Source organism: Orcinus orca, chromosome 10, assembly GCF_937001465.1.
Source record: "Orcinus orca chromosome 10, mOrcOrc1.1, whole genome shotgun sequence".
In the NCBI taxonomy this organism is placed as follows: Eukaryota; Metazoa; Chordata; class Mammalia; order Artiodactyla; family Delphinidae; genus Orcinus; species Orcinus orca.
In genome coordinates this window covers 39,421,116-39,444,448 of record NC_064568.1, presented here as the reverse complement: position 1 = coordinate 39,444,448, position 23,333 = coordinate 39,421,116, and the positions used below count along the sequence as shown (strand labels likewise).

Sequence of the window (23,333 nt, the reverse complement as noted above, 5' to 3'; positions counted from 1 at the left end):
AATGATACCTAGCCTAAAACCCAATCCCAGCAGCCAAGGAAGGAGACAGCAGCTCCAAATAGTTGGATTTATTATAAACAAGGGTGCAGACCCTAGACTCCAAACACATCAACAGGTACAAAGCTACTATGTGGTGAGACGTTAACGGAGGGATAGGGAACAGCGAGGTATGTGTCTGGGCCAAGAGCAGCCACCAAGGGTCCCCTCCACCTTTGGTCCAGACGACACCTTGGCCCAGGCGTCCCCACTGCCAAGACAAACTGTGGCCTGGGGTACAGGAGCTGGAAAGCCTGTGAGGCTGGCGCTGGGGAAGCAGGGACTATCAGACATCAGAGTTCCTCTGCTCTCTGGGGCAATTTTCCTCCAGGACCCAGGGGTTTCAGCCTCACAGCAACTATTACACACATTTTGAAACAGAAAACAGGCAAAATACTTAGCTAAAAGTAAAACAAAAACACTGCAGGGAGGACACCTGAGTGTGTAGGTGGACAGAGGCCACCCTGCCCACTTAAGGTGGCGGCCAGAGCCAACCAGGGCAGCCAGACCGAGGGTAAATGTGGGCCTCCAGGTGGTCCCAGGAGGGATGCAAGAACACAGACCAGGCACACAGCGCTCAGGGGAGGGTGGGGTTCTGCCTGAGGCGTTTTGATATCAGGAGGCTGCCCACCCTCCACTGGGCATGGCACAGGCTCAGGGAGCTATGGGTAAGGGTTGAGACCCACCTGTAGCCAGTTCCCAAGCCTCACCCACCTGCCTGCATCATCCTCGGGTTCTTCAAAGACAAGCCTGGGGACAAGCCGTGGCCTTGAGCAATGGCTAGCCATTCTGCAGAAACTGGAACACGTGTGCATCCTGCCGGCAAAAGTCTGTACTATCCTAGTGTGACAAGCCCCACTTGCTCTCCCTGGGGTGGTCTAGAAAAGAACTGTTCTTTGAATTTTGCTTGAGATTTCAGGAAGCATAATTTCGAGTGAGGAAGGCAACAGAGTGTGGTCCCAGCAACTCTGGCAAGAATTGTTCCCAGCCCCTCACTGGCATCACAAGAAGCCTCATGTACAAACAGGACACACACACCACGCACAGGGAGAAAAGGACCGTGCCTGCATACCCATTCACACACACATGACAGATCAAGTGGCAGCCAGAGATGCAATGTTGTGCTCAGGGGGCCGCCTTCGGGGGGTCCATGTAGGCTGGATTGTAAGGAGGCTGGCTTGCAGGGTAGGGCATGGCTGCACCTCCTGAAAATAGAGAGGACACTGGTTGGCGGTGGGCATGGCTGCAGGGGGTCCGGCACAGTTGGAGTCGGTAGGGGTACTCACCAGCCACTGTCTCATGGTAGGCGGGGGGGCCCATGGGCTGGGCCAGGTAGGGTGGTGGGTACTGTGTGGGGTACGGCGCTGCTGGCATCCCTGGCTGGGGGGGCATGGGGTGGTAGCCCTGGTACGTTGGTCCGGGGTAGCTGGGCGGCACACTTGGAGCTTGCGAGTAAGGGGTGTGCACTACTGTGGTGGCCGTGGTGGTAGTCACGACCGCTGAAAAGAGAGTCCCAGTTAGGACCCTCAGGCCTGCCACCCCTCCCTCCAGCTCAGCTCCGTCAGGCCCCTGGTAAACCACACCCACCACCCGGGGTCGGCACCCTCACACAAGGGGTCACAGTGGGGCAGGTGGGCTGGAGATGCTTACGACGCGGTCGGCGGCACATCTTGTACAAATAACAGCAGGAGCAGGTGAAGCAGATGATGATAGTGACAACGGAGAGCACAAAGATGGTCAGTCCGACGGCCACAGTCGTTCCAAACCTGCCAAAAAGCCAGTCAAGGCCCAGGGCCTCTCTCCCCTACCTAGGACCAGCAGTCCACACCACACCCATGCCCAAGGTGCACCCCTCTTGCCAGAGGAGACTCTGGGCAACACAGATAGAGCAACCTCTGGGGTATGTAGCTTGAACCTGTTTCAGCCTCAGGTGTTTCCTCAAGTGTAAAATGGGGTTGACTGAGAGTCACCCAGCGGGGGGCCCCTGGCCACACCCTCAGGAGCACGGGAGAGAGTTCTTCAGGTGCCTCCCCCATACACACATCTTGTCTATCCCCACCGAGCCAGCGGCAGATGCCCATCGAGTACATGCCACAAGCCAGGCACTGTGTGGCTTGAACCAAAAACTCAGAGGTGGGCAAGACAGACCAACTCATGGCCTCTGGGAGCCCACAGATTATTAGAGGAGGCAGGTGTTGAAGGGAAAATGACTCAGGAAGCACAGGTAACGAAAACGGGGAGAAGTTCCAGGAAAGGGGAGGCTGGTGTGGCCAGGACAGTGAAGTGAGGCACGCAGCGAGCCCAGGGTAGGGCTGCTGGCCCCCAGAGTGACGGTGAGCTTGCTGGGTGCCAAGCACTGTGCCAGGTGTCCACATACACCCTCGCTCTGACCAGAAGGGCAGGTGGGTAAAGTAAGAGCCAGGCGGGGCTGGAGGGGCCCTGCCTTCTGAAGAGGCCGCCTCCCTGCCCACGCAGGCCCCTCAGCAAGGACCAGGACCAAGTGGAGAGCCCGCCCCCCGAGAACGCAGGCCGTGGTGGGAAGTTCACCAAAGCCGACCTTCAAGGGCACAGCCACAGCCCCAAGCTGTCCTCCCCTGTTCCCCGAGGCCAAGCAGTGTGCCAGTAAAAGGCAACTGCACCAAGCACATCAAAACGTGGAAGGGGCTTGGTGAGCTTTAGGCATTCGCCTCCCCTGAGGCCTGGGGGAAGGCTGGGCACTCCCCTGCGCCCCGCCTTGGGTGGAGGGTCTTCCATCTCGCAGCCCAGACGGGCAGCACAAGCTCAGCAAGGCCCGGTGCACAGCTTTGGGACAGACTAAGGACAGACCCTTCACACTCCAGACTCAAAATACCTGACTGCGTTCGTAAAATAGGAGCCATTGGCCACTGTGAGGCCCAGAACAAGGCCCCAAGACAGGACCGTCAGGAGGTACCTTCCTGCCGAACCAGAGGAGCCTGTCACTGCTCCTCACCCACAGGCTCCTCCCAGACCCTCCACTGACCCAGGGATGTAGACACGCACACCCACGTTCACACGCAATCAATAGCACTCAACTGTAGGGCCACCACCACCGATCTCTAATCTCTCTTTCTCTCTCTTCTGTCTCTGTCTCTGACACACAGTATGGCGCCCAAGCTCACCCCATGTTAGCCTCCACCTTCACTTAGGGGCCTCCTGCACCCCCGGACTTCCCCTTTCCATCATGAGGCCACTCGGTTTCAATCTCCTCCCCTTTCCAGGAAAAGTAAAGCAAATCTCCTCGGCCCTCCCCTACCCCTGACGTCAGAGGCAGGAAGGAGAGATGCGGGGCCTCTTAAAGACACAGTGCGGCTGGCGGGCGCCCCAGCTGCTCCCAGCTGCGCTCCAAGCTGGGGCCAGGAGTGGGGAGGAAAGTGCTCGGCTGTCTTCCCGGAGCTGCCTCCTCAGCCCTGCCTGCCCAGGCCCAGCTTCTCCACCCCACTGTCCAGGACAGCACTACCACGGGGTCCAAGACATGCCCCGCCTAGGGTCCCCAAACCACGCTCCTGCTCCGCCCAGCTCAGCCGGCCAGCCCTGTTCCAGCGGTCCCCTCGATGGGCTCCTTCAGCCATCTAAGCCTACCAGCAGACCCGGGGGCCCGCCGGCCCGTCCCCTCAGCTCCTCCTCTCCCACCAGCACATGCTCCAAGCCACAAACCTGCCTGAACCTGAACCTGCCTCACCAGGAAGATGCAGATGCCTCCCCAAGTCCCCTTGGCCACCCTGTCAGGTCTTATCTTGTCACTCCTGCTCGAAAGCCTAGTATGGCTCCTGTAGCTCCTGCGGTCACACAGGAATTTGCTTTATAATTTACTTGTTAAACTTCGTGTGATGTGTGTGTGTATCTGTACTTTTCTCTGTGTGTGTGTGTATACATATATAAATACATATATAATAGTTGGTAATAAAAGGAAAAAAATCTAGGATTTGTCTTACCAGATAGTAACACTTACAATAGGCAAATGTTAATCTTAATTAAAAGTGTAAATAAGATAAAACTTGTGTGGCCTGGCACTCCCAGCCTCCCTCCTGTGTGCTCCAGCCACATCACCCTCCTTTTCAGCTTTTGAAAGCACCATGCTGTGTCCTACCTCAGGGCCTTTGCACACGCATTTCCTCCCGCCCAACTGCCCCGTCTGCTCTTCTCTTCCTCCCACCCCTACACAAAGTGACCCCTTGGTCACTTTTCAGACCTCAGCTCAAAACATCACTTCCTCAGGGACACCTTCCCTGACCATGCAGATGAGGTAAGGCTCCTCGATAAGTGCTCTTACAAATCAAATTCTTGTCTACCTCAGTTTATAAACACACACTCCTTTGTGTGAGCGTTTGACTAATGTGCATCTTACCTCCAGCCTGTGGATTCATGGATGCACAGACTGCACCAGCTCTGGACCATCACTGTATCTCCAGTGACTGGACATACAGGAGGTGCTCAATAAGTATTTAACAAATGAATAAATTCACTCAGGGACCCCATGGGCAGCACCTAGTAGGACAGCAAGGCACATTGCCCTGAGGAACAGCAATATTTGAGGGGTGGTTGCAGAGTGGGGCAGGGGCCTGTGGCCACAACAGGCCACGACACTAATGGAACCACACCTCCGAGAGGAAGCAATGGGGCTTCCCAAGGCTGAGGCTACCTCCCAGATCAAGGAGCCCAAAGGCCAAGTTCAGAAGGCAGAGTTGGCCTAGGCAGGAAGGGACAGAAGGCCAGGGGAACAAGAGCCCAGGCAAGGAGCTTGCAGCGGGGCTGAATGGGACGGTCCCTAGGAGGCCAAAGACTTCCAACGTCCAGACACCGAGAGGGCCGTCTCTGGAACTGAGACACCAGCACTCTCACCGCGACGCTGGCCAGGCAGCACGCGGCCGTGACACACTGGGTGAGAGAGCTGCGGAAGGAGCGCAGTGAGGGCTGAGAACTGACACAGGTTGGCGATGCCCACACCTCACCTAGTGGACCTCCCTGCCCTCCCCCTGCACCATCACAGCAGAGTCAGCGCAGAGGGTCAGCAGTGACCTGCCTGGAGCCTGGAGCCAGCAGTTCCACCACTCGGGTGCTTCAAGACACACCATTCCTGCCTGATCATCCTGTGAGTGAAAGGAGCTAGGAAGGGACAATGAAATCAGGACCCAAAAGAACCATGACAGGGAACCAAGGAAGCTCTGGGGAGAGAACCAGCCACTGACCATCAACAGGGCAGGACAGGAGTCACCTGCCAAAGCGGAGAGTGGGTGGAAGACCCACAGGTAACATGGCCACACCATGGGGAGCATTGAGCCCAGGCCATGACAGGCAGATGTGGTCTCATCTGCATCGCTGTGCTCTGAACTGGTGCCTCGTTCTTGGAGAACCCAAGGAGTCACCCAGAGGAAGAGCGGGGGTAGGGGGGTGAAGTCCAAGAATGAAGCGGGAGGGGTCGGAGGTGGGGAGGGGGGCAGAGCTGGCACAGGCCCCCTCAGCACATAGGGTCCTTCCCCTGTCAAGTGTCCCCCGAGCTTCCAACCAGGGCTGGACCCCACCAAGGAACCAACGCTCCAATGGACAAACAACAGTGCCCTTGGCCGAGGGGGCATCACACGAATGCTCACAGGAGAGGATGTCTCTTTGGGGCCCAGGGGGGCGATCACCTGGGGGCATCCACAGAAGACGTGTCACTGATGACCCCATCCCTCCACCCTCCCAGCACCTACTCCTGGAGCCCTAAACCTTTGTAAGGCAGGTGCTGTGCACCACGCTGGGGCTCTGCTCAGAAGCAGAGGAGATATGGGGCAGGATGGGGTGGGGGCCCAAGGGGGCTGAGCAGCATCTGCACTCCCAGCAGATGGGCAAGATGGCCTGGTGGGGAGGCAGCAGGACACTCACACCTCCGCATCTGCAGGAGGTGGGGGGAGATGCTCCTGAGCTGGCCCCGGGAAGCCACTTCTCCTCTGCCTCCTGGGGGACCTTGTTCTGCAGTGTGGAACCCACCTTTCTCACACAGTGCTCAGTACTCACTCACAAACCAGGCCACCTTCCACGTTCCTTCCCCCTCTCTGAACCCTCTCCAGCTCCTCATGCAGCTGACCCTCAACACACTCAATCCCACCCAAATCCGAGCCCTTCATCCGAAACCCACTCCTCCTCTGTCCCGTATCTCCCCATGCAGGGCAGAGAGCAGGACACCACACCGCGGCCCCTTCCCTGGCAACCTTCCTAGCAAGCAGCCGCACCTCACCTCACCCCGCCAGCCCAGCCTCTCTCTGGCCTACAACACCTGGACCAGGAAGCCATGGTCCAGGCTCCCCGCCAGCTGCTGACATACTCCGGGGAGCAGCCAGAGTGGTCTTCATCCTAAAACACCATTCAGACCCCAGCACTGCCCAGAGCCCTCCATGGTGCCTGCCCAGGACGAGGCCCACACTGACTGGACATCAGACCCCCATGTGGGGCCAACTGAAAGCCCACAGCCTCGGGCCTCAGCAACGGGGTGCTCCCTGCATGTAGAGGGAGTGGCGCTTCCAGGTCTCAGTCTCTGACCAACATAGGGAACAGGATCAGCGGGCAGAACAGAGGGAGGAGGCCCAGCCACGGTTGCCTAGGAGCAAAGCTGCACCTCTTCCCCTCCCCCACTCACAGGAGCCCTGCCCCAATTCCTCTGCAGCCAAAGAGGCCCACACTCACCCAGGCCCACAGGGCAAGATGGGACAGGGCAAGAACCTGGACCCCACTACACAGGCCCAGAGCCCAAAGTCTCTTCCTCCAAAGGGGCAACAAGGCCTAGGTGGACCTTCTCAGAGGCGCTTCTAGATCCACCGAGGTAGAGGGCAGATGGCACGTGGAACAGACTCCGCCAGGAAAACACACAAGCAGCTGCACGCCCATTCCATCCACGCGAAATGTGCATCACAACACCCGTCACGGTGGCAACAAGACAGCGCAGGAACCTGGCCAAGGGGACTGGAGTTTGGGCAATTGGGGTATTCCCCGGCCCCCTGAAGGGAAGGCCCTGACAATAACCATGACCCACAAACCCTGACACAGACTGTGCATCATCAGTTATTCCAGCATCTTTACTACACAATAATCACCCCATCACTATGCACCCCACACCACCATTGCCCCTGTCACTTTCACCACTGCCACCATTACCCCAACACCAATACCCACCACCAGCATCCTTATCACATCTCCCTGTCACTGTCCCCCATCACCACCATCACCTCCTACCATCATACACCTGCCTGTCACCCCATTACAGAGCCCCACCATAGCCCCCATTACCATCAGCCTCTACACCATCAACACGCACTACTCCCCCATTACCACACATCCACCATCATCTACCATCACCCTATCCCGGACCAGGAAGCCAGATGTGATAGGGATGCTGGTGGTGGGTATTGGTGTTGGGGTAATGGTGGCAGTGGTGACAGTGATGCGGGCAATGGTGGTGCGGGGTGCAGAGTGATGGGGTGATTATTGTGGGGTAAAGATGCTGGGATAACTGATGATGCACCGTCTCTGTGTCAGGGTTTGTGGGTCGTGGTTATTGTCAGGGCCTCTCCCCACCACCACTGTACCCAGCACCACCACTGTACCATCACCACACACTCAGCATTGTAGCCCCCATCATCTCATCCCTGCCACCACTGCCGCATCACTATCACCTTTTGCCACTATCATCCCCATCACCTACATCCATAGGTCACCTGTGCCCACACCATCACCTAGGTCAATATGAACACCCACACCTGGCCTTTCCATCGTGAACCCCCAACCACAGTCTCCCCCATCCCTGGCACAATGATGAAGACACCCAACACAAGGATCAAAGGTCCTGGAGGTCAGATATGGTGACAGCTTCCCTGAGGCTCTAGGCCAAGGACTCTGTGCCATCCCAGTCCCCACAGCCCTCCTGAGCCCCCTTGTCACCTCTTCCAGGAAGATGTACCCAGACTGCAGGTTTTATTTACCCAGACATGGGGTCGCTGTCCAGGCTAAAGCGAAACTTCAGTGTTGAGCCCAGCTGTTCCGGTGGCTCCACGTTGGTGGGGACGCTGCAAAAAGGAAACCTCACAATTAACATGCCTGCGCCCCACCCAGCACACCGAGAACGAACAAACACTAACTTAGCACACACACAGAACATGCATGAAAGCCAGCCCCATACTGGGCCAGAGAAGTAGCCCTGGGGGCCTCTGGAGGACGGATATCACACACACCAAGATCTCAGGCTACAAAGCCACACATCCTTCTAAAGTGCACATCGAACGTTCTCTAGGACAGACCACATGTTAGGCCACAAAACCAGTCTCAAGAGATCTGAAAAGACAGTTATCATACAAAGTATCTTCAATCACAATGGGATGAAGTTATAAATCAGTAACAAAAGACACACGCTACAAAATTAAAGAAAAAAATCCTAAAAAAAAACCCTCATACCTTGGGAAACTAACATATTACAGCAACAGCAGCAACAAAAGAGCTGTGGCTTAAATAAGAAATCATAGAGGAAATTAAGAAATCTGTAAAACTGAATGATAATAAAAATACCACTGGTCAAAATTTGTGAAACACAGCTAAAGGGTTCTTAGAAGGAAATTATAGCTTTAATACTGAGATGGTAGTAAACTGAAGAAGATGGGAAAAATGTAATAGAACAAACCTCCCAAATAAGGAAGGAATTAATAAAGATAACTGCAAAAATAAAAGAGAATAGCAGCCATGGAAAATAAGAGAAGATTAACAGAACGAAAGCTGGTGGACCTCTGGCAAGACTAATCAAGAAAAGGAGAAAAGACGCAAAAAGATAAAAATACAGAAGGAAAAGGAGTAAACTATAGACACAAGAGAGATTTTAAAAATAATAACTGTCTGGGAATTCTCTGGTGGTCCAGTGATTAGGACTTGGCGCTCTCACTGCCGAGGCCTGGGTCCAATCCCTGGTCAGGGAGCTAAGATCGCACAAGCCTCATTGTGCGGCCCCCCTCCCCAAAATGATAATAACTGTTTGAATTGAACAAACCACCTGTGAAAAGGCATTTTTGAAACAAATGGAGGCAACTGAAGACAGACTAGTACAGAAAGCTATTAATGAACTGCTGTTAATTGTGCCAAGTGTGTTCCTGATATATAATTATATTTCTTTTTAAAGGACTCACTTCTGCAGATAACTAATATTTAAGGAGAAATTTTTATGCCTGGGATGGGTTTTAAAATAATCCAGAAAACAAAAGTAGTGGGAGGTATATGGAACACTAATGTTAGAGTATTGATAACTATGGGAGCAGGTGATGGATATATGGATTTATTATTCTCTCTGCTTTTGTATGTATTTGAAAATTCTCAAAATAAATTCTCAACAAATTAACAAAATAAAATTCAAGAAACAAAGAAAAAAATGCAAGAGCATTAGGAACAACTATACCGTACTAACTTTGAAGGACAAGTAAAGCTGAGAAGAAAATATTCTTTAAAACTTCAGTGTGTGTGCGTTGGCAAGCAATAACAAGAGTAAAGCACACCAAGCTGGGATGCAGGGAGGGCGGGGGGAGTGTGTGGCTGGGAAGAGACTTCCACAGAGGTGGGCCTGGCATCTGAAGCCCCTTTTCTCCTGGGGGCATTAGCCTATTTCAGAGGGGCAGCTGAGAGCAGCATTTCTGAAAGCCTCAGGTGGCAGAAATTATATCCAGAGGCCAGCAGGTGGGCAAGCCCTGATGATTCCCACCCACTTGGGCTGGGTCCTGAAAAGCAAGGAGCAACTCAGCATGAGTTTCTCAGCTCAGCTCTGCAATTAGGCCAAGGTGACCTTAGAGTGCTCATGTCCCTGGCAAAAGCAATATCAATCCTCCCTGGAGGAAGTCCTAAGGTCCAAATGTTTACAATCAATTTTGCAAATGCAATGTTTGGCACACAACTGAAGATTTTCAGGAACACTAGGACACTAGACAACATGACTAGAAAACAACAGAAACAACTGAAATATCCACAAGGGCTTTAAATATTGAAGTTATCACACCCTAACATTAAAACAAAACATACTTTAAGATAACTAATAAGAACCTGCTTTATAAAAATGAAATTAAGTTTAAAAAAAACACTTTGGGACTTCCCTGGTGGCACAGTGGATAAGATTCTGTGCTCTCAATGCAGGAGGCCCTCATCAGGGAACTAGATCCCACACGCATGCTACAACTAAGAGTTTGCATGCCACAACTAAGGAGCCCATGTGCCGCAAATAAGAAGCTCACATGCCACAACTAAGGAGCCCACCTGCTGCAACTAAGGAGCCAGCAAGCTGCAACTAAGTAGCCCACCTGCCACAACTAAGACCCAGTGCAACCAAATAAGTAAATAAATATTAAAAAACAAAACAAAACATACTTTGTTCAAGGAGATGAAAGGAAAAAAATTAAGCAGTTTAGGAGAACTTGAAATATAAAAAAGAAACAAAAATTCTAGAACTAAAAAATTACACACAAAAATGTAATTTATGGGCTTCCCTGGTGGCACAGTGGTTGAGAGTCTGCCTGCCGATGCAGGGGACGCAGGTTCGTGCCCCGGTCCGGGAAGATCCCACATGCTGCGGAGCGGCTGGGCCCGTGAGCCATGGCCGCTGAGCCTGCGCGTCCAGAGCCTGTGCTCCGCAACAGGAGAGGCCACAACAGTGAGAGGCCCGCGTACCGCAAAAAATAATAATAAAAAAATAAAATAATAATAATAATTTATTAGACACAGTGCAAGATACAATTAAACAATTGGAGGATAGGCCCAAACAAATATATATACACTAAAGCCTGGAGACACAAAAAGATGGTAAATGTAAATACAAAAGAGAGTAGGTGAAATACGGAATACAATTTACAAAAGGTCTTACATGTGTGTAATTAGAGTCCTAGAGGGAGAAGTGTGAGAATGGGGCAGAAGCAATATTTAAAAAGATGATGGCTGGAGTTACTCAGTTTTCCTGGATATCTCCCATAAATGCAGGAGATATACATGCTATTAAAATTGTTTGTTTTTCTCCTAGCAAAAACAAAAACAAAAAAAACAAGCCAACAATTCCAGAAGTACTGTGAACCCCAAGCAGCAAAAATTCAAAGAAAAGCACACTTAGGCACATCATAGTAAAACTGCTGAAAACCAAATACAAAGAGGAAAAACTTAAAAATTAGTCAGAGAAAAGATATGTTGCTTGCAAAGGAGCAATAATAAAGCCATCAGCTGATTACTCAACAGAAACAACAGACACCAGGAGTTAATGGAATGAGGGAACTTCCCTTGTGGTCCAGTGGCTAAGACTCTGCCTTCCCAATGCAGGGGGCCTGGTCAGGGAACTACATCCCATGCCACAGCTAAAAGATCCCACACGCCACAATGAAGACCCGACGCAGCCAAATAAATAAATAAATAAATATTTTTTTTTAAAAAAAGAAGACAATGGAATGAAAGCTTCAAAGTGCTGAACTTTAGGGCTTCCCTGGTGGTGCAGTGGTTAAGAATCTGCCTGCCAATTCAGGGTACATGGGTTTGAGCCCTGGTCTGGGAAGATCCCACATGCCACAGAGCAACTAAGCCTGTGTGCCACAAATACTAAGCCTGCACTCTAGAGCCCGCGAGCCACAACTACTGAGCCCGCACGCCTAGAACCCATGCTCCACAACAAGAGAAGCCACCGTAATGAGAAGCCCACAGACTGCAACGAAGAGTAGCCCCCGCTCACCACAACTAGAGAAAGCCCGCGCGCAGCAACGAAGACCCAATGCCGCCAAAAATAAATAAATAAATTTATAAAAAACAAATAAATAAATTGATCTTTAAAAAAAAAGTGCTGAAATTTGATAACTTCAAAGTGCTGAAAGTTAATAACTGCCAACCTAGAAATCTATAACGAGGAAAAATATCCTTTAAGAAAGAATGTAGGACTTCTCTGGTGACTCAGTGATTAAGAATCCGCCTGCCAGGGCTTCCTTGGTGGCACAGTGGTTAAGAATCCTCCTGTCAATGCAGGGGACACGGGTTCGAGCCCTGGTCCGGGAAGATCCCACATGCCGCAGAGCAACTAAGCCTGGGCACCACAACTACTGAGCCTGAGCTTTAGAGCCCGAAAGCCACAACTACTGAAGCTTGTATGCCTAGAGCCTGTGCTCCACAACAAGAGAAGCCACCGCAATGAGAAGCCCGCGCACCACAATGAAGAGTAGCCCTGGCTCGCCGCAACTAGAGAAAGCCCGCGCGCAGCAACGAAGACCCAATGCAGCCAAAAATAAATAAATTAATTAATTATTTTTTAAATCACTTAGACAATATTGAAGAATATCAAAGATTATTATAAAGACACAGTAATTGAGTCTGCTTTAGCCCAGGGACAGACAAACAGACCAATGTAACATAATAGAGAACCTAGAGACAGACACGCATATGTGGACACTCAATCTGTAACAAACTTGGCACTGTAGAGTGACAGAAAAAAAGGATAGTTTTCTCAATAAGTGGCGCTGGGTCAACTGAATACCCAAATTAAAAAATGAAATTTGATCTCTACTTACATGCACTACTACTACTAGGCATACTTAAAAGAAATCCATATACATGTGCACTAAAAGATATGTACAAAGATGCTCAAAGCAGCATTATTTGTTATAGCGAAAGAAAGGAAGGAAGGAAGGAAGGGAGGGAGGGAGGGAGGGAGGGAGGGAGGAAAGGAAGAAACAATCCAGATGTCCATCAACATTAAAATGGATCAACTGTGGTATAAAACTTAACATACACCAATGGAAATGAACAGACAACACAACATGGATGAAACTCACATGTTGAGAGAAAGAAACCAGATAGGAAATAGATGTATGACGTCATGTGTATGTCTGTGTGTGTGTGTGTGTGTTTAACAGGTATAGCAGTTTAATGGTTACCTTTGGGGATAACAGAGGGAATACTGATTGGTAAGTAACATGAGGGGGCTTCTGGGATGCTGTGATGTGCTAATTCTTGCCCTGGATAGGTGGTGGTTACGTGGATGTGGATGTGTTTACTCTGCAGTAATTCACTGAACTGTACACTTTATATTTGTGTACTTTTATGTATGTATGATATATACTGCCCCCAACCCCAATAAAAAAACTAAACTATAGAACTTAGGGATGCATGTTTGGGTATTACAGCTCTAAAGAAAAGCAAGGCTATATAAAAGTTAAGAATTATCACTATCTTAGTGGGATGAGAGGAGAGACAGTGATTGGGAGTAAGCTCAACAGGACTTCTGATGTCTTGACCTGCAGAGTGGTCATGCAGATATTTGCTTTGTGATAAATCGCTGAGTTGTACATTTACTTTAATGCAGTTTTCTGTATGTGAATTATATGTTACAACATAACAGATCAAAAAACAATCTCAAGGAATGAGTTTAACAGCAGATTAGACACTTGAAGAATTGAATGAACTGAAAGGTTAGAAGACATTATCCAGAATGCAGCCGAGAGATGAAAATATGGAAGAGAGACTAGGAGATGTGGACACTGGAGGAGAAGATGCAGCATGTATAAATGGAGTCCCAGAAGGAAAGGAGAAGGAGGAAGGGCAATACTTAAAGAATAGCAGAGTATTTTCTAGAACTGATGAAAGTCACTAAACCACAGACTTAAGAAGCTCAAACATAACATCATAAATTTTTAAAAATCTATACCTCGATATATCATAGTGTAACTGAAGAATGCCAAAGACAAGAAAAGAAAAATCTTAAAAAGCTCTCATAAGGAAAGAAAAAGATTTCTTTTAAATGATGGACAACTGACTATTGAGCTGATGTCTCAACAGAGATAATGGAAGTCAGAGAAAATAACCATCAACTTAAGTCCTGCTCAGATAAAATATTCTTTAAGAATGAGATCAATATAATTTACCATATTAACAGAATAAAAATAGAAAAATCATCCAATTATCTCTAAAGATGCAGGAAAAATATTTGACAAAATTCAAGATTCCCTTCATGATTAAAACTCCAAGCAAACTGGGAACAGAAGGGAACTTCCTCAACCCAATAAAGGGCACCTATGAAAAAGCTACAGCTAACATCATACCTAATAGTGAATGCTTTCTCCCTAAAATTGAGAACAAGACAGGGATGTCTGTTCTCACCATTTCTATTCATCATTATACTGGAGGTTCTGGCCAGTGTGATGAGACAAGAAAAAATAAAAGTATACAGATTGAAAAAGAAGTAAACATGGGACTTCCCTGGTGGTGCAGTCATTAAGAATCTGCCTGCCAATGCAGGGGACACGGGTTCAAGCCCTGGTCCAAGAAGATCCCACATGCCTCAGAGCAACTAAGCCCGTGGGCCGCAACTACTGAGCCTGCGGTCTAGAGCCCACAAGCCACAACTACTGAGCCCACATGCCACAACTACTGAGCCCACATGCCACAACTACTGAAGCCCATACACCTAGAGCCCGTGCTTCACAACAAGAGAAGCCACCGCAATGAGAAGCCCGCAAACCTCAAAGAAGAGCAGCCCCCACTTGCCGCAACTAAAGAAAGCTCGCACGCAGCAACAAAGACCCAATGCAGCCAATAAATAAAGAAAAAGAAGTAAACAACAGAAGAAAAAATGGAATGAAAACAAACCAAAACAATACAGTAAGTGAAAAAGAAAGAAATATAGAACAAGAGAGACAAATATAAAGCACAAAACAAGATAGCAAATATTGAATGTAATCCCAGAAATACCAATAATTACATTAAACTTAAATGGAATAAATCCTCCTGTTTTTTAAAGCTACCAGAATAAATTTTTTAAAAAAAAAGAAAGAAAGAAGACACTTATAAAATGTAAAGACAGCAAAAGGGTAGCAGTAAAACGGTAGAATATGATCCATCAGGCATACAGCCTGGTGTCGCCATTCCCCAGAGAATTTTGCGACTCCTTAGTCAGTAACTACATGCATGTCTCTGACCTGGCAATTCGCTCCACTGTACTTGGCAAGAAATTCTCACATGGCTCTGTAAAGGAGGAAGTATATGAGGATGCCCACCATCCTCATATACAGCAAGTAATCTATGACAGCAAGTTTTGGACTCACACCACAAAGAATACATGGCAGTGATGGGCACAGGCCAGGTGTACACACAGCAATGTGGATGCGTCTTACAAACACTGCACTGACTGCAAAAAGTAAGAGGGTTCACTGTGCCCACAGAATATAAACTTTGCAACACAAATAATCGAAAGAATACAACAGACTGGTTGCCTACAGAATAAGAGGGGAATGGAATGGTCATGGGAGATTAAAATAACATGGTGTAAGATGGTGGAGGGCTGGTCTTGCCCAGACCAATGACGGTCACCTGCCATGAGCTGAGCAGTGTGACTACCTCAACCCTCTATACCTGTGGCCGAACACAAACAAAACACACAGTGTGGCAAAGGGAGACACACACAGGGTCCTAGAACCTTGGTTCCAGCCTATGAAACAGTTTAAACCCAAGATGCAGTGTAAATCCACATGCCATGGCACGAGGACACAGGCATGGCCCACAGTGGGCTACACACCCATGCACTATGCCCTCCAGGGTCCACAAGATGATACCTGCACAAATCACATACAACCTCCCACCAGGTGCACACACACACTGCGAGGTACACTCATGCCAAGGTGTCCACCCTGAGGACACGTTGGTAAAGTACACACCCAGGGGTGAGCCACAGGGCCCGCCGAGGCCACGAACCCCTGAGAAACCAGCTCAGCCCTCGAGAGTAGGGGAGAGAGGAACAAGGGACTACCTGAGCAGGGTCTGGGGAGTCCAGCCCAGGACAAGGACTCCCCAGTCCCCCACCCTCAGTGATCTGCCACCATCTCGAGAGGGCTGAGAGGAAAGATGGGCAGGCTCAGGCTGCCTACCTTGTGACCTCCGATGCACCCACCTGGCCTCCGGAACACCACATTCTTCCCCATTCCACACAAATTTCTTCAGCACATCAGAGCAGCAGTATTGGTCATAACAGGTGCCACAGCAGAAATCAGGACAGAACTTGGGGAAGAGGTTGTGTCCAGCGGAAACCATACACACCTCACTGTGGGCTGAAACAGAGAAACACACCGTTCATCTGTGGCCATGGGGCCAGGCCTCCGCCCTGTCCCAGCCAATACAGCCCCTTCCCCAGCAAGGCCAGCAGGTCCCAGCATGCCAAGCCATCTCTGAGCCATCCCACTCATTGGCCACCTGTGGCCACTGCCCCAACCAGCCTTTCCCTCTCCCCTGGGCCACAGCAGAGGTGCCAAGCTGGGCTCCCTCCCTCTCCCACCAGTTCACTTGCCCTCCAGATGGGACAGTGAACTTTCTACGTGTGAGTCTGACTGGGTCACTCCCCACTCTCAGGCCATGGGATCAAGCCCAGAGTCCACAAAGCAGGGTCCAGACTACAAAGGACCTTGAAGGTCACCCCCTTCTCTGCCCGTATTCTACCTGTTTCCCATCCTCCACCTTCAAATCTACCTACCCATCAAGGCCTTACTCCAGGCCCCCTCCTACAGAAGCCACCCAAGCCCAGCAGTCCCAGCTGCTGGGGACCAGGCCCTGGACTGACCTGTTCTTTTTATTTTTTTTGGCCACACTGCATGGCATGCGGGATCTTAGTTCCCCCCTACATTGGGAGCGCGAAGTGGACCGACCCGTTCTTTATTTTTTAATATTTTTTTTATTAATTTATTTTATTTACTATTTTTTATTTTTGGTTGCATTGGGTCTTTGTTGCTGTGCACGGGCTTTCTCTAGTTGCGATGAGCGGGGGCTACTCTTCATTGCAGTGTGCGGGCTTACTGTGGTGCCTTCTCTTGTGGAGCACGGGCTACAGAAGCACAGGCTTCAGTAGTTGTGGCTCGCGGGCTCAGTAGTTGTGGCTTGAGGGTTCTAGAGTGCAGGCTCAGTAGTTGTGGCGCACGGGCTTAGTTGCTCCACGGCATGTGGGATCTTCCCGGACCAGGGCTCGAGCCCATGTCCCCTGCATTGGCAGGTGGGCTCTTAACCACTGCACCACCAGGTGAGCCCAGACTGACCCATTCTTTTATTATTATTATTTTTTTTGGTGGTACACGGGTCTCTCACTGCTGTGGTCTCTCCCGTTGCGGAGCACAGGACCCGGACGCGCAGGCTCAGCGGCCATGGCTCACGGGCCCAGCAGCTCCGCAGCATGTGGGATCTTCCCGGACCGGGGCACGAACCCGCGTCCCCTGCATTGGCAGGCAGACTCTCAACCACTGCGCCACCAGGGAAGCCCCAGACTGACCCATTCTTAATCCTCACTCCCTGTCCCTACCGCTCAGCCGCAGCAGCCTCAGTCCCTGCTGGACACTACGACTTCAGGAGCCGGCCCTCACAGACTATAGCTTTACAGCAGGCTGCCTCCTGACCAATTCACCATGGGCCACAGTCACTCCCGCCACAGAAGTGTCCATGTGGTACTTAGCCCTGGGCTGGGCCTGCAGTAGGCACCTAGGAAATGTTTGTGCCCTCAGAGGCCAGGGCTCTGAGGCAATGGCACCATGTGGAGCCCCAGAACCATCACAAGGCTCTTAGTCAGAGGTGGGGTCTAAGTATACCTGGCTGACAAGTGTGGAAACTGACCACAAAGTTTGCAAACTTCCAGGAAGATGTTACGGCCAAATGTTCCCACGCATCCTTTGGCTACATTAGCACAGATCTAGTGCCCACCAGCAGGACAGAATGGTCCTGGATTCTGCCTAGACAGGCCCCAGATGGAACACCCAGTCCAGGAAGGCCCAGATGACTATGGTAGGCTGGGGATAGTCCTGATAAACCCTGAGGTACAAAGTCCTGGCACAGCACTGGGACTCTAAAGACCCAGCCTGGTCATGCCCCCAGGGCAGTGGGCAGTGTCTAGAGACCCAGCCTGGTTGGTATATTGAAAGGGAAAATTTGTCACCCCTAAATATTTCTCTTTGGGGACTTCCCTGGCAGTCCACTGTTAAGACTTCGCCTTCCAATGCAGGGGTGTGGGTTCGATCCCTGATCGGGGAGCTAAGATCCTACAGGCCTCGTGGTCAAAAAACCAACACACGAAACAGAAGCAATATTGTAACAAATTCAATAAAGACTTTAAAATTGGTCCACATCCAAATAAATAACTAAATATTCCTCTTTGGCCTAAGGATTATTTTAAGCAGATTATTTTTAAGAAACTGCAGACATAGGAGAAGCTCTGAAAACTAAGAAGTTACCCTTTTGTAATAGACATTTGTAAGTATAAAGGAAATCTCCATTTGTAAGTGTATCTCCCTCGCTGTACTAGGAAGAGGGGGTTGACCTCATCTCTAGAATCAATGCTGAAGGCATAGGTTTAAATCTACATAACAACCTTACCCTTGTTTACTGGGCTTTTCCCGGTAACTTCCCATAACTGACCCCCAACATCCTCTTTTGCCTTTAGTTCAAGATGGTATTTAAGGTGAGGGCTTCCATTTGGGGGAATTACTCAGTTTTCCTGTGTCTCTCTCATGTATACAGGAGGTATGCAGTTAAACTTTTGTTTTTCTCCTGTTAATCTGTCTTACATCAATTTAATTATTAGACCAGTCAAAGAACCTAGATGGCAAGAAGGGAAAATTTTTCCTCCCCCACAGTATCATGCACCCTGGGGCCACTGGCAGAGCAAGGTCCAAAGGCAGAGGCACTGACTGACCTCCTTGAGAAGGGACAACTAGGTGGGGGAGATGCTTTATTCCTGGCAGCTCCAGGCAGAACCCTGCTCTGGGCAAAGCTGCAGGGCAGAGGATGGGACCACCAACAGGCCCAATGTAGCCAGCTGTCCACCTGCCAGCAGGTACGCTCAGCATAGCCCATGCTACTGGGAGGCTCGGGCAACCTACCTCCAGCAGGGCCATTACAGGCTTTACAGCCACAGCCCAGCCCAAGCATCTAAGCTGGGCCTGAAGACACACACAGGTGAGTCGGTTTGAGCCAAAAGCCCATGACACAAACGTTCTTCTGATGCCCAGACGCTCTGAACCAGGCTGTCCAGACCTCCCTGGACCAGAGAACAGGGCTCTACCTTCTCACTTTCCCAGGTCCTCCAGATTCGTCCACAGTCCCAAGGAAATAAAGTCCTTCCCTTGGAGGAAACCACCCACCCCAGAAGGATTTTTGGCTTCCTATGGAGGTGGGTGGGGGCAGTGCGCTTTTCCAATCCCTACCCCTGAAAGGCCCCCAAGCCTTGCTTCCGCCGTCTGTGATTCATCCGTCTACAATCAACACACACGGTGTGTCTCCTCCAGCCCTGGGGGCCAGCTTCAGCAGTCTCCAGGAATACCAGGGCCATGGAGGCAGAGTGTGGAGGTTCCCAGCCAATAAACAGAGGCTGAGGGAAGGCCTCTGATGGAGGGGCCAGGCCTCCCTGCTGCCACCATGCCTCGCTAAGGCCAGGCAGGGAATCCTACCCAGCCCCTTGGAACACTCTAGGACAGACACCCCCACCCTCCCCATTCTAGGACAGAACGATGATGGCAGCTGCCTGGGGTCTGGGCAGTGTCAGTGCTGACGGGAGGGAGGCTGGAGTGGAGGAGAGACCAGTCGTGGGGTCCGCTAACTGCCTCGAAGTTATTAGGGCTCGTTTGGGGTCACTGCGGGGACGGCGCTGCCCGGGCTCCTACCAGGGACGGCGCCGACGTGGCCACCCCCCATGCCTGCCAGGGATAAATTCCCCCACCGCCAAGACTCACCACCCGGAGGCGCTGGTAGCAGCAACAGCAACAGCAGCAGGATCCGAGGCGCTGGGGCCGGCGCGGCCATGGCTGGGCGGGTGGGCGGACGGACTGACGGTCGTAGCGCGGCCGTAGCCTCAGAGACCCCCGCGTCCACCCGCTTCCTCGCCTCGCCTCGCCTCGCCTCGCCTCGCCTCGCCTCGCCCCGCCCCGCCCCGCCCCGCCCCTGCCCGGCCCGGCCGTTCCGGGAACCCCGCCCGGGAAGGAGAGGAGGGGAGGAGGAGGGCGAGAGAGGGTAAGCGGACGCCCCTCCCAGCCTCGGGGCTAGGCACTGTCCGGTGTCGGCTCCTCGGGACCGGGTCTCAGACACAGGCGACCACCGAAGTTGACTTCGACTCTCGGGGCCCTGTCCGCCCACAACCCAAGTCCCCACCCTGGGGCCCGGAGGGGGTCTCTGAGGGGATCTGCTTCCTAGCACTTGAGTGCCTGTTGGGTTCTGCTGGCAGGCGGGACACAGCCCCTCCCAGCTCCTAGGGTTCCTCACTTGCCCCGGGCATCCTCACTCCCCGGGAGGTACCCGAGGACCAAGTGGGGTGGCTGGGGGACAGCGCCCAGAGCAGACCTCCGCACACAGTAGGCCCCTAACAGACGCTGGTTCCCTTCTGAAAGCCTAGTTCAGAGGCTTCGGGGACCCCTGCCTCCTGCCACGACACCCACGACACCCCTACCCCTACCCCCGTGGTCACTCTACCCTGAGTCCAGGCAGGCTCACCCCTGCCTCAGGGCAAGTCTGGCTCCCATGGCCTGGTCTGAGGGAAAGGAACTGGCAGTTTCCAGACACACATTAAACCATCACCTGGCTCAGGATTGGGCCAGCAGGATTGGGCCATCCTTGTCTGCTGCCAGAGCAGGGTTCTCACAAGGCACCCTAAGATGTGGCCACGGCTAACAGGCCTCCACTGCCTCCTCACTGTGGGTCAGGGCATAAGGGAGCAGGACCCTATGGGGACTTCCCTGGACAGACCCCTCCCCCATATCCTCCGCTGTAGCTCCTCTCAGAAGTACCTAATCAGAAGTATCTGATGCACATGTCCTGAGTTGTTTTATAGATGCTAAAACTACCAACAAATGGAAGAAATTAACTACTTGATGATCATGAGCACCTAGCCCCAGGATTGATAATGTTAACACCTGTGACATGGCCCTGTTACTTCACCATCAACCAATCAGAGAATTGTGCACATGCTGATCACATACCCTGTGACTCCCCTCCTTCACCTGGCCTTTAAAAACACTTTGTCGAAACCCATGGGGAGTTGGGGTGTTTTTTTAAAACAGTTTTTTTAAAAAATATTTATTTATTTTTGGCTGCATTGTATCTTAGTTGTGGCATACAGGCTTCTCTCTAGTTGTGGTGTGGGCTCAGTAGTTGTGGCACACAGGCTTAGTTGCTCTGTGGCATGTGGGATCTTAGTTCCCCGATCAGGGATTGAACCCATGTCCCCTGTATTGGAGGGCAGATTCTTAACCACTGGACCACCAGGGAAGTCCCACTTGGGGTGTTTTGAGCACTAGCTGCCCTGGACTCCTTGCTTGGTGCCATGCAATAAACGCTGCACTTTCCTTCACCACAGTCAGTAGACTGGCTTTACTGCACTCAAGTCAGCAGACCCAAGTTTGGTTCTCAGTAACGAGTCCCTGCAGAGTCAGGGATGGGGAGCTGGACTACTGTCTTAGTCCCTTGGGGCAGCTATAACAAAACATCATAGATTCAGTTATAAATGACAAACATTTATTTCTCTCAGTTCTGTAGATTGGGAATTCCAAAATCAAGGTATCAGCTCATCTGTGTCCATTTAGAGCCTACTTCCTACCTAGTTCACAGATGACTTCTTTTCCCTGTGTTCTCAGGTGGCAGAAGAGGCAAAGGAGCTCACTGGGGGCTCTTTTATGACTGCACCAATCCCATTCATGAGGGCTCCACCCTCATGGTCTAGTCACTTCCCCAAGGCACCAACTCCAAATACCATCACCTTGGGAGTCAGCAGTTGAACATGTGAATCTGGGGGGACACAAACATCCAGTCTATGGCAAGCATTCTTTTTTTGCCCAGGGTTTCTGACCTGCCGCCCACTCTGCACCTGCCACAGTTAAACTCATTACACTTAAGGCAGAAAACATGAAGTATCACACTAACCAGGCCCCTGAGCCAGTGTGTACATCCGGCATGCCACCACGTTTCTCACCTGAGGGCGGGGGCTTCACGTAACAAGGAGTGAGGCCCAAGGCGACAACTCGGGATGTCCTCAGTGCAGTTTCCCAGACCTAGGAGGCTAGGGTCCTCCTCTGGGCCTGGGTCCTCCATGGTCCCCCTTACCACTGGCCAGAGGGACTCAAGACTCAGCATGCTGTGCTGGGCACACTGTGGGGGCAGAGGGGTGACTGCCCCCAGGCAGGATGAGGGGCCCTCCCTGGCACAGCCCAGCCTCATCCCAACCGGCTGCCTCTGCCCCCTCAGCTCCACAGTCTGAAGCTGAACACCGCCCAGGTCCCCCTTCCCCACGCACAGTGGCCTCCACACACTCCCCTCCATGTCCACCTCGCCAGCCACCTTCTGAGGCCTGTTCCACACCATGGGTGCCCTGCCTTCCGCCTCCCACAGACTTGGTTTCTCTTCATAACTCAGTCCCTGCCCCCAGTCAAACTCCTAAGAGTTGTCCTTTTTTTTCTTCTAATTTTTACTGGGGGACTTCCCTGGCTGTCCAATGGTTAAGACTCCATGCTTCCACTGCAGGGGGTGCGGGTTCAATCCCTGGTCAGGGAACTAGGATGCCGCATGCCACGTGGCCTAAATAAATAAATAAATGTGTATTGGAGTATAGTTGATTTACAATGTTGTTTTAGTTTCAGGTGTACAGCAAAGTGAATCAGTTATACATATATCCACTTTTTTTTAGATTCTTTTCCCATATAGGCCATTACAGCTAAGAGCTGTCCTTTCTCACCTCCCATCACCTGCCTTTGGCCTCTCATCCCCATCTAGGGGCTTCTCTCCTGGCCTAGTCCTCCCTGACTTTTTCAGTATTGGGTTCCCTCATGCCCCCTCATCTTCCCACACCTCAAAGACACCTGTGTTAAACCTTCATGGTTGAGCATAGTGGTGGCTCCAGGACCCACCCAGAGCTGTGCATGTGCAGGAGGGGGTGAGGCCAGGAAAACCCAGCGGCTTGTAAGTCACAGCCACACATCCAGCATGCATGTGCCCATGTGTGTGTTCCGGGAGAGGGGGGTGGGAGGGGAAGAAACAGGCAGGGGTCCTTGTGAACAAGGCCTGTGAACTGGAAACTGTCACTTCCACAGGCTGCCTGAGGAAATCTGCTTCTCCCAGACAGAAACCAATCTCCCTGTGCCAAACTTCAGGGTCTCAACAAGACTGAGGAGTCCCACGTCCATTTAAGGACCCAGACCAGCTGGACTAGCTCAGCAAAACAATGCCAGGCCACAGGCGAGGGGCCGGCAGCTGGGGACCTTTGTGCTTGGCTCCACCCCCTCAGACAACCTTTCTTATCAGCCCCCGCCCCA

General features: G+C 51.4%; 1 protein-coding gene across 3 annotated transcripts; it reads right to left on the bottom strand.

The window, feature by feature from the left end:
- Nucleotides 1–53: 53 nt before the first annotated feature.
- On the bottom strand, nt 54–19,947 carry SHISA5 (shisa family member 5). Of its 3 annotated transcripts, XM_004283967.4 has the most exons (6): nt 19,770–19,947; nt 15,959–16,115; nt 8,010–8,093; nt 1,687–1,802; nt 1,323–1,535; nt 54–1,241 (listed from the first exon to the last, which is right to left on the bottom strand). In XM_004283967.4, exons 1-6 carry the CDS (start codon nt 19,837–19,839, stop codon nt 1,162–1,164), a joined length of 720 nt encoding a protein of 239 aa, XP_004284015.1. In that variant the 5' UTR covers nt 19,840–19,947; the 3' UTR covers nt 54–1,161. The 3 variants fall into 3 exon arrangements, with proteins under 3 accessions (XP_004284015.1, XP_033268913.1, XP_012393747.1); XM_033413022.2 differs by lacking the exon at nt 19,770–19,947 and having other exon boundaries at nt 15,936–16,111; XM_012538293.3 differs by lacking the exons at nt 8,010–8,093; nt 15,959–16,115; nt 19,770–19,947 and adding an exon at nt 3,177–3,611.
- Between the last annotated feature and the right edge of the window lie 3,386 nt (nt 19,948–23,333).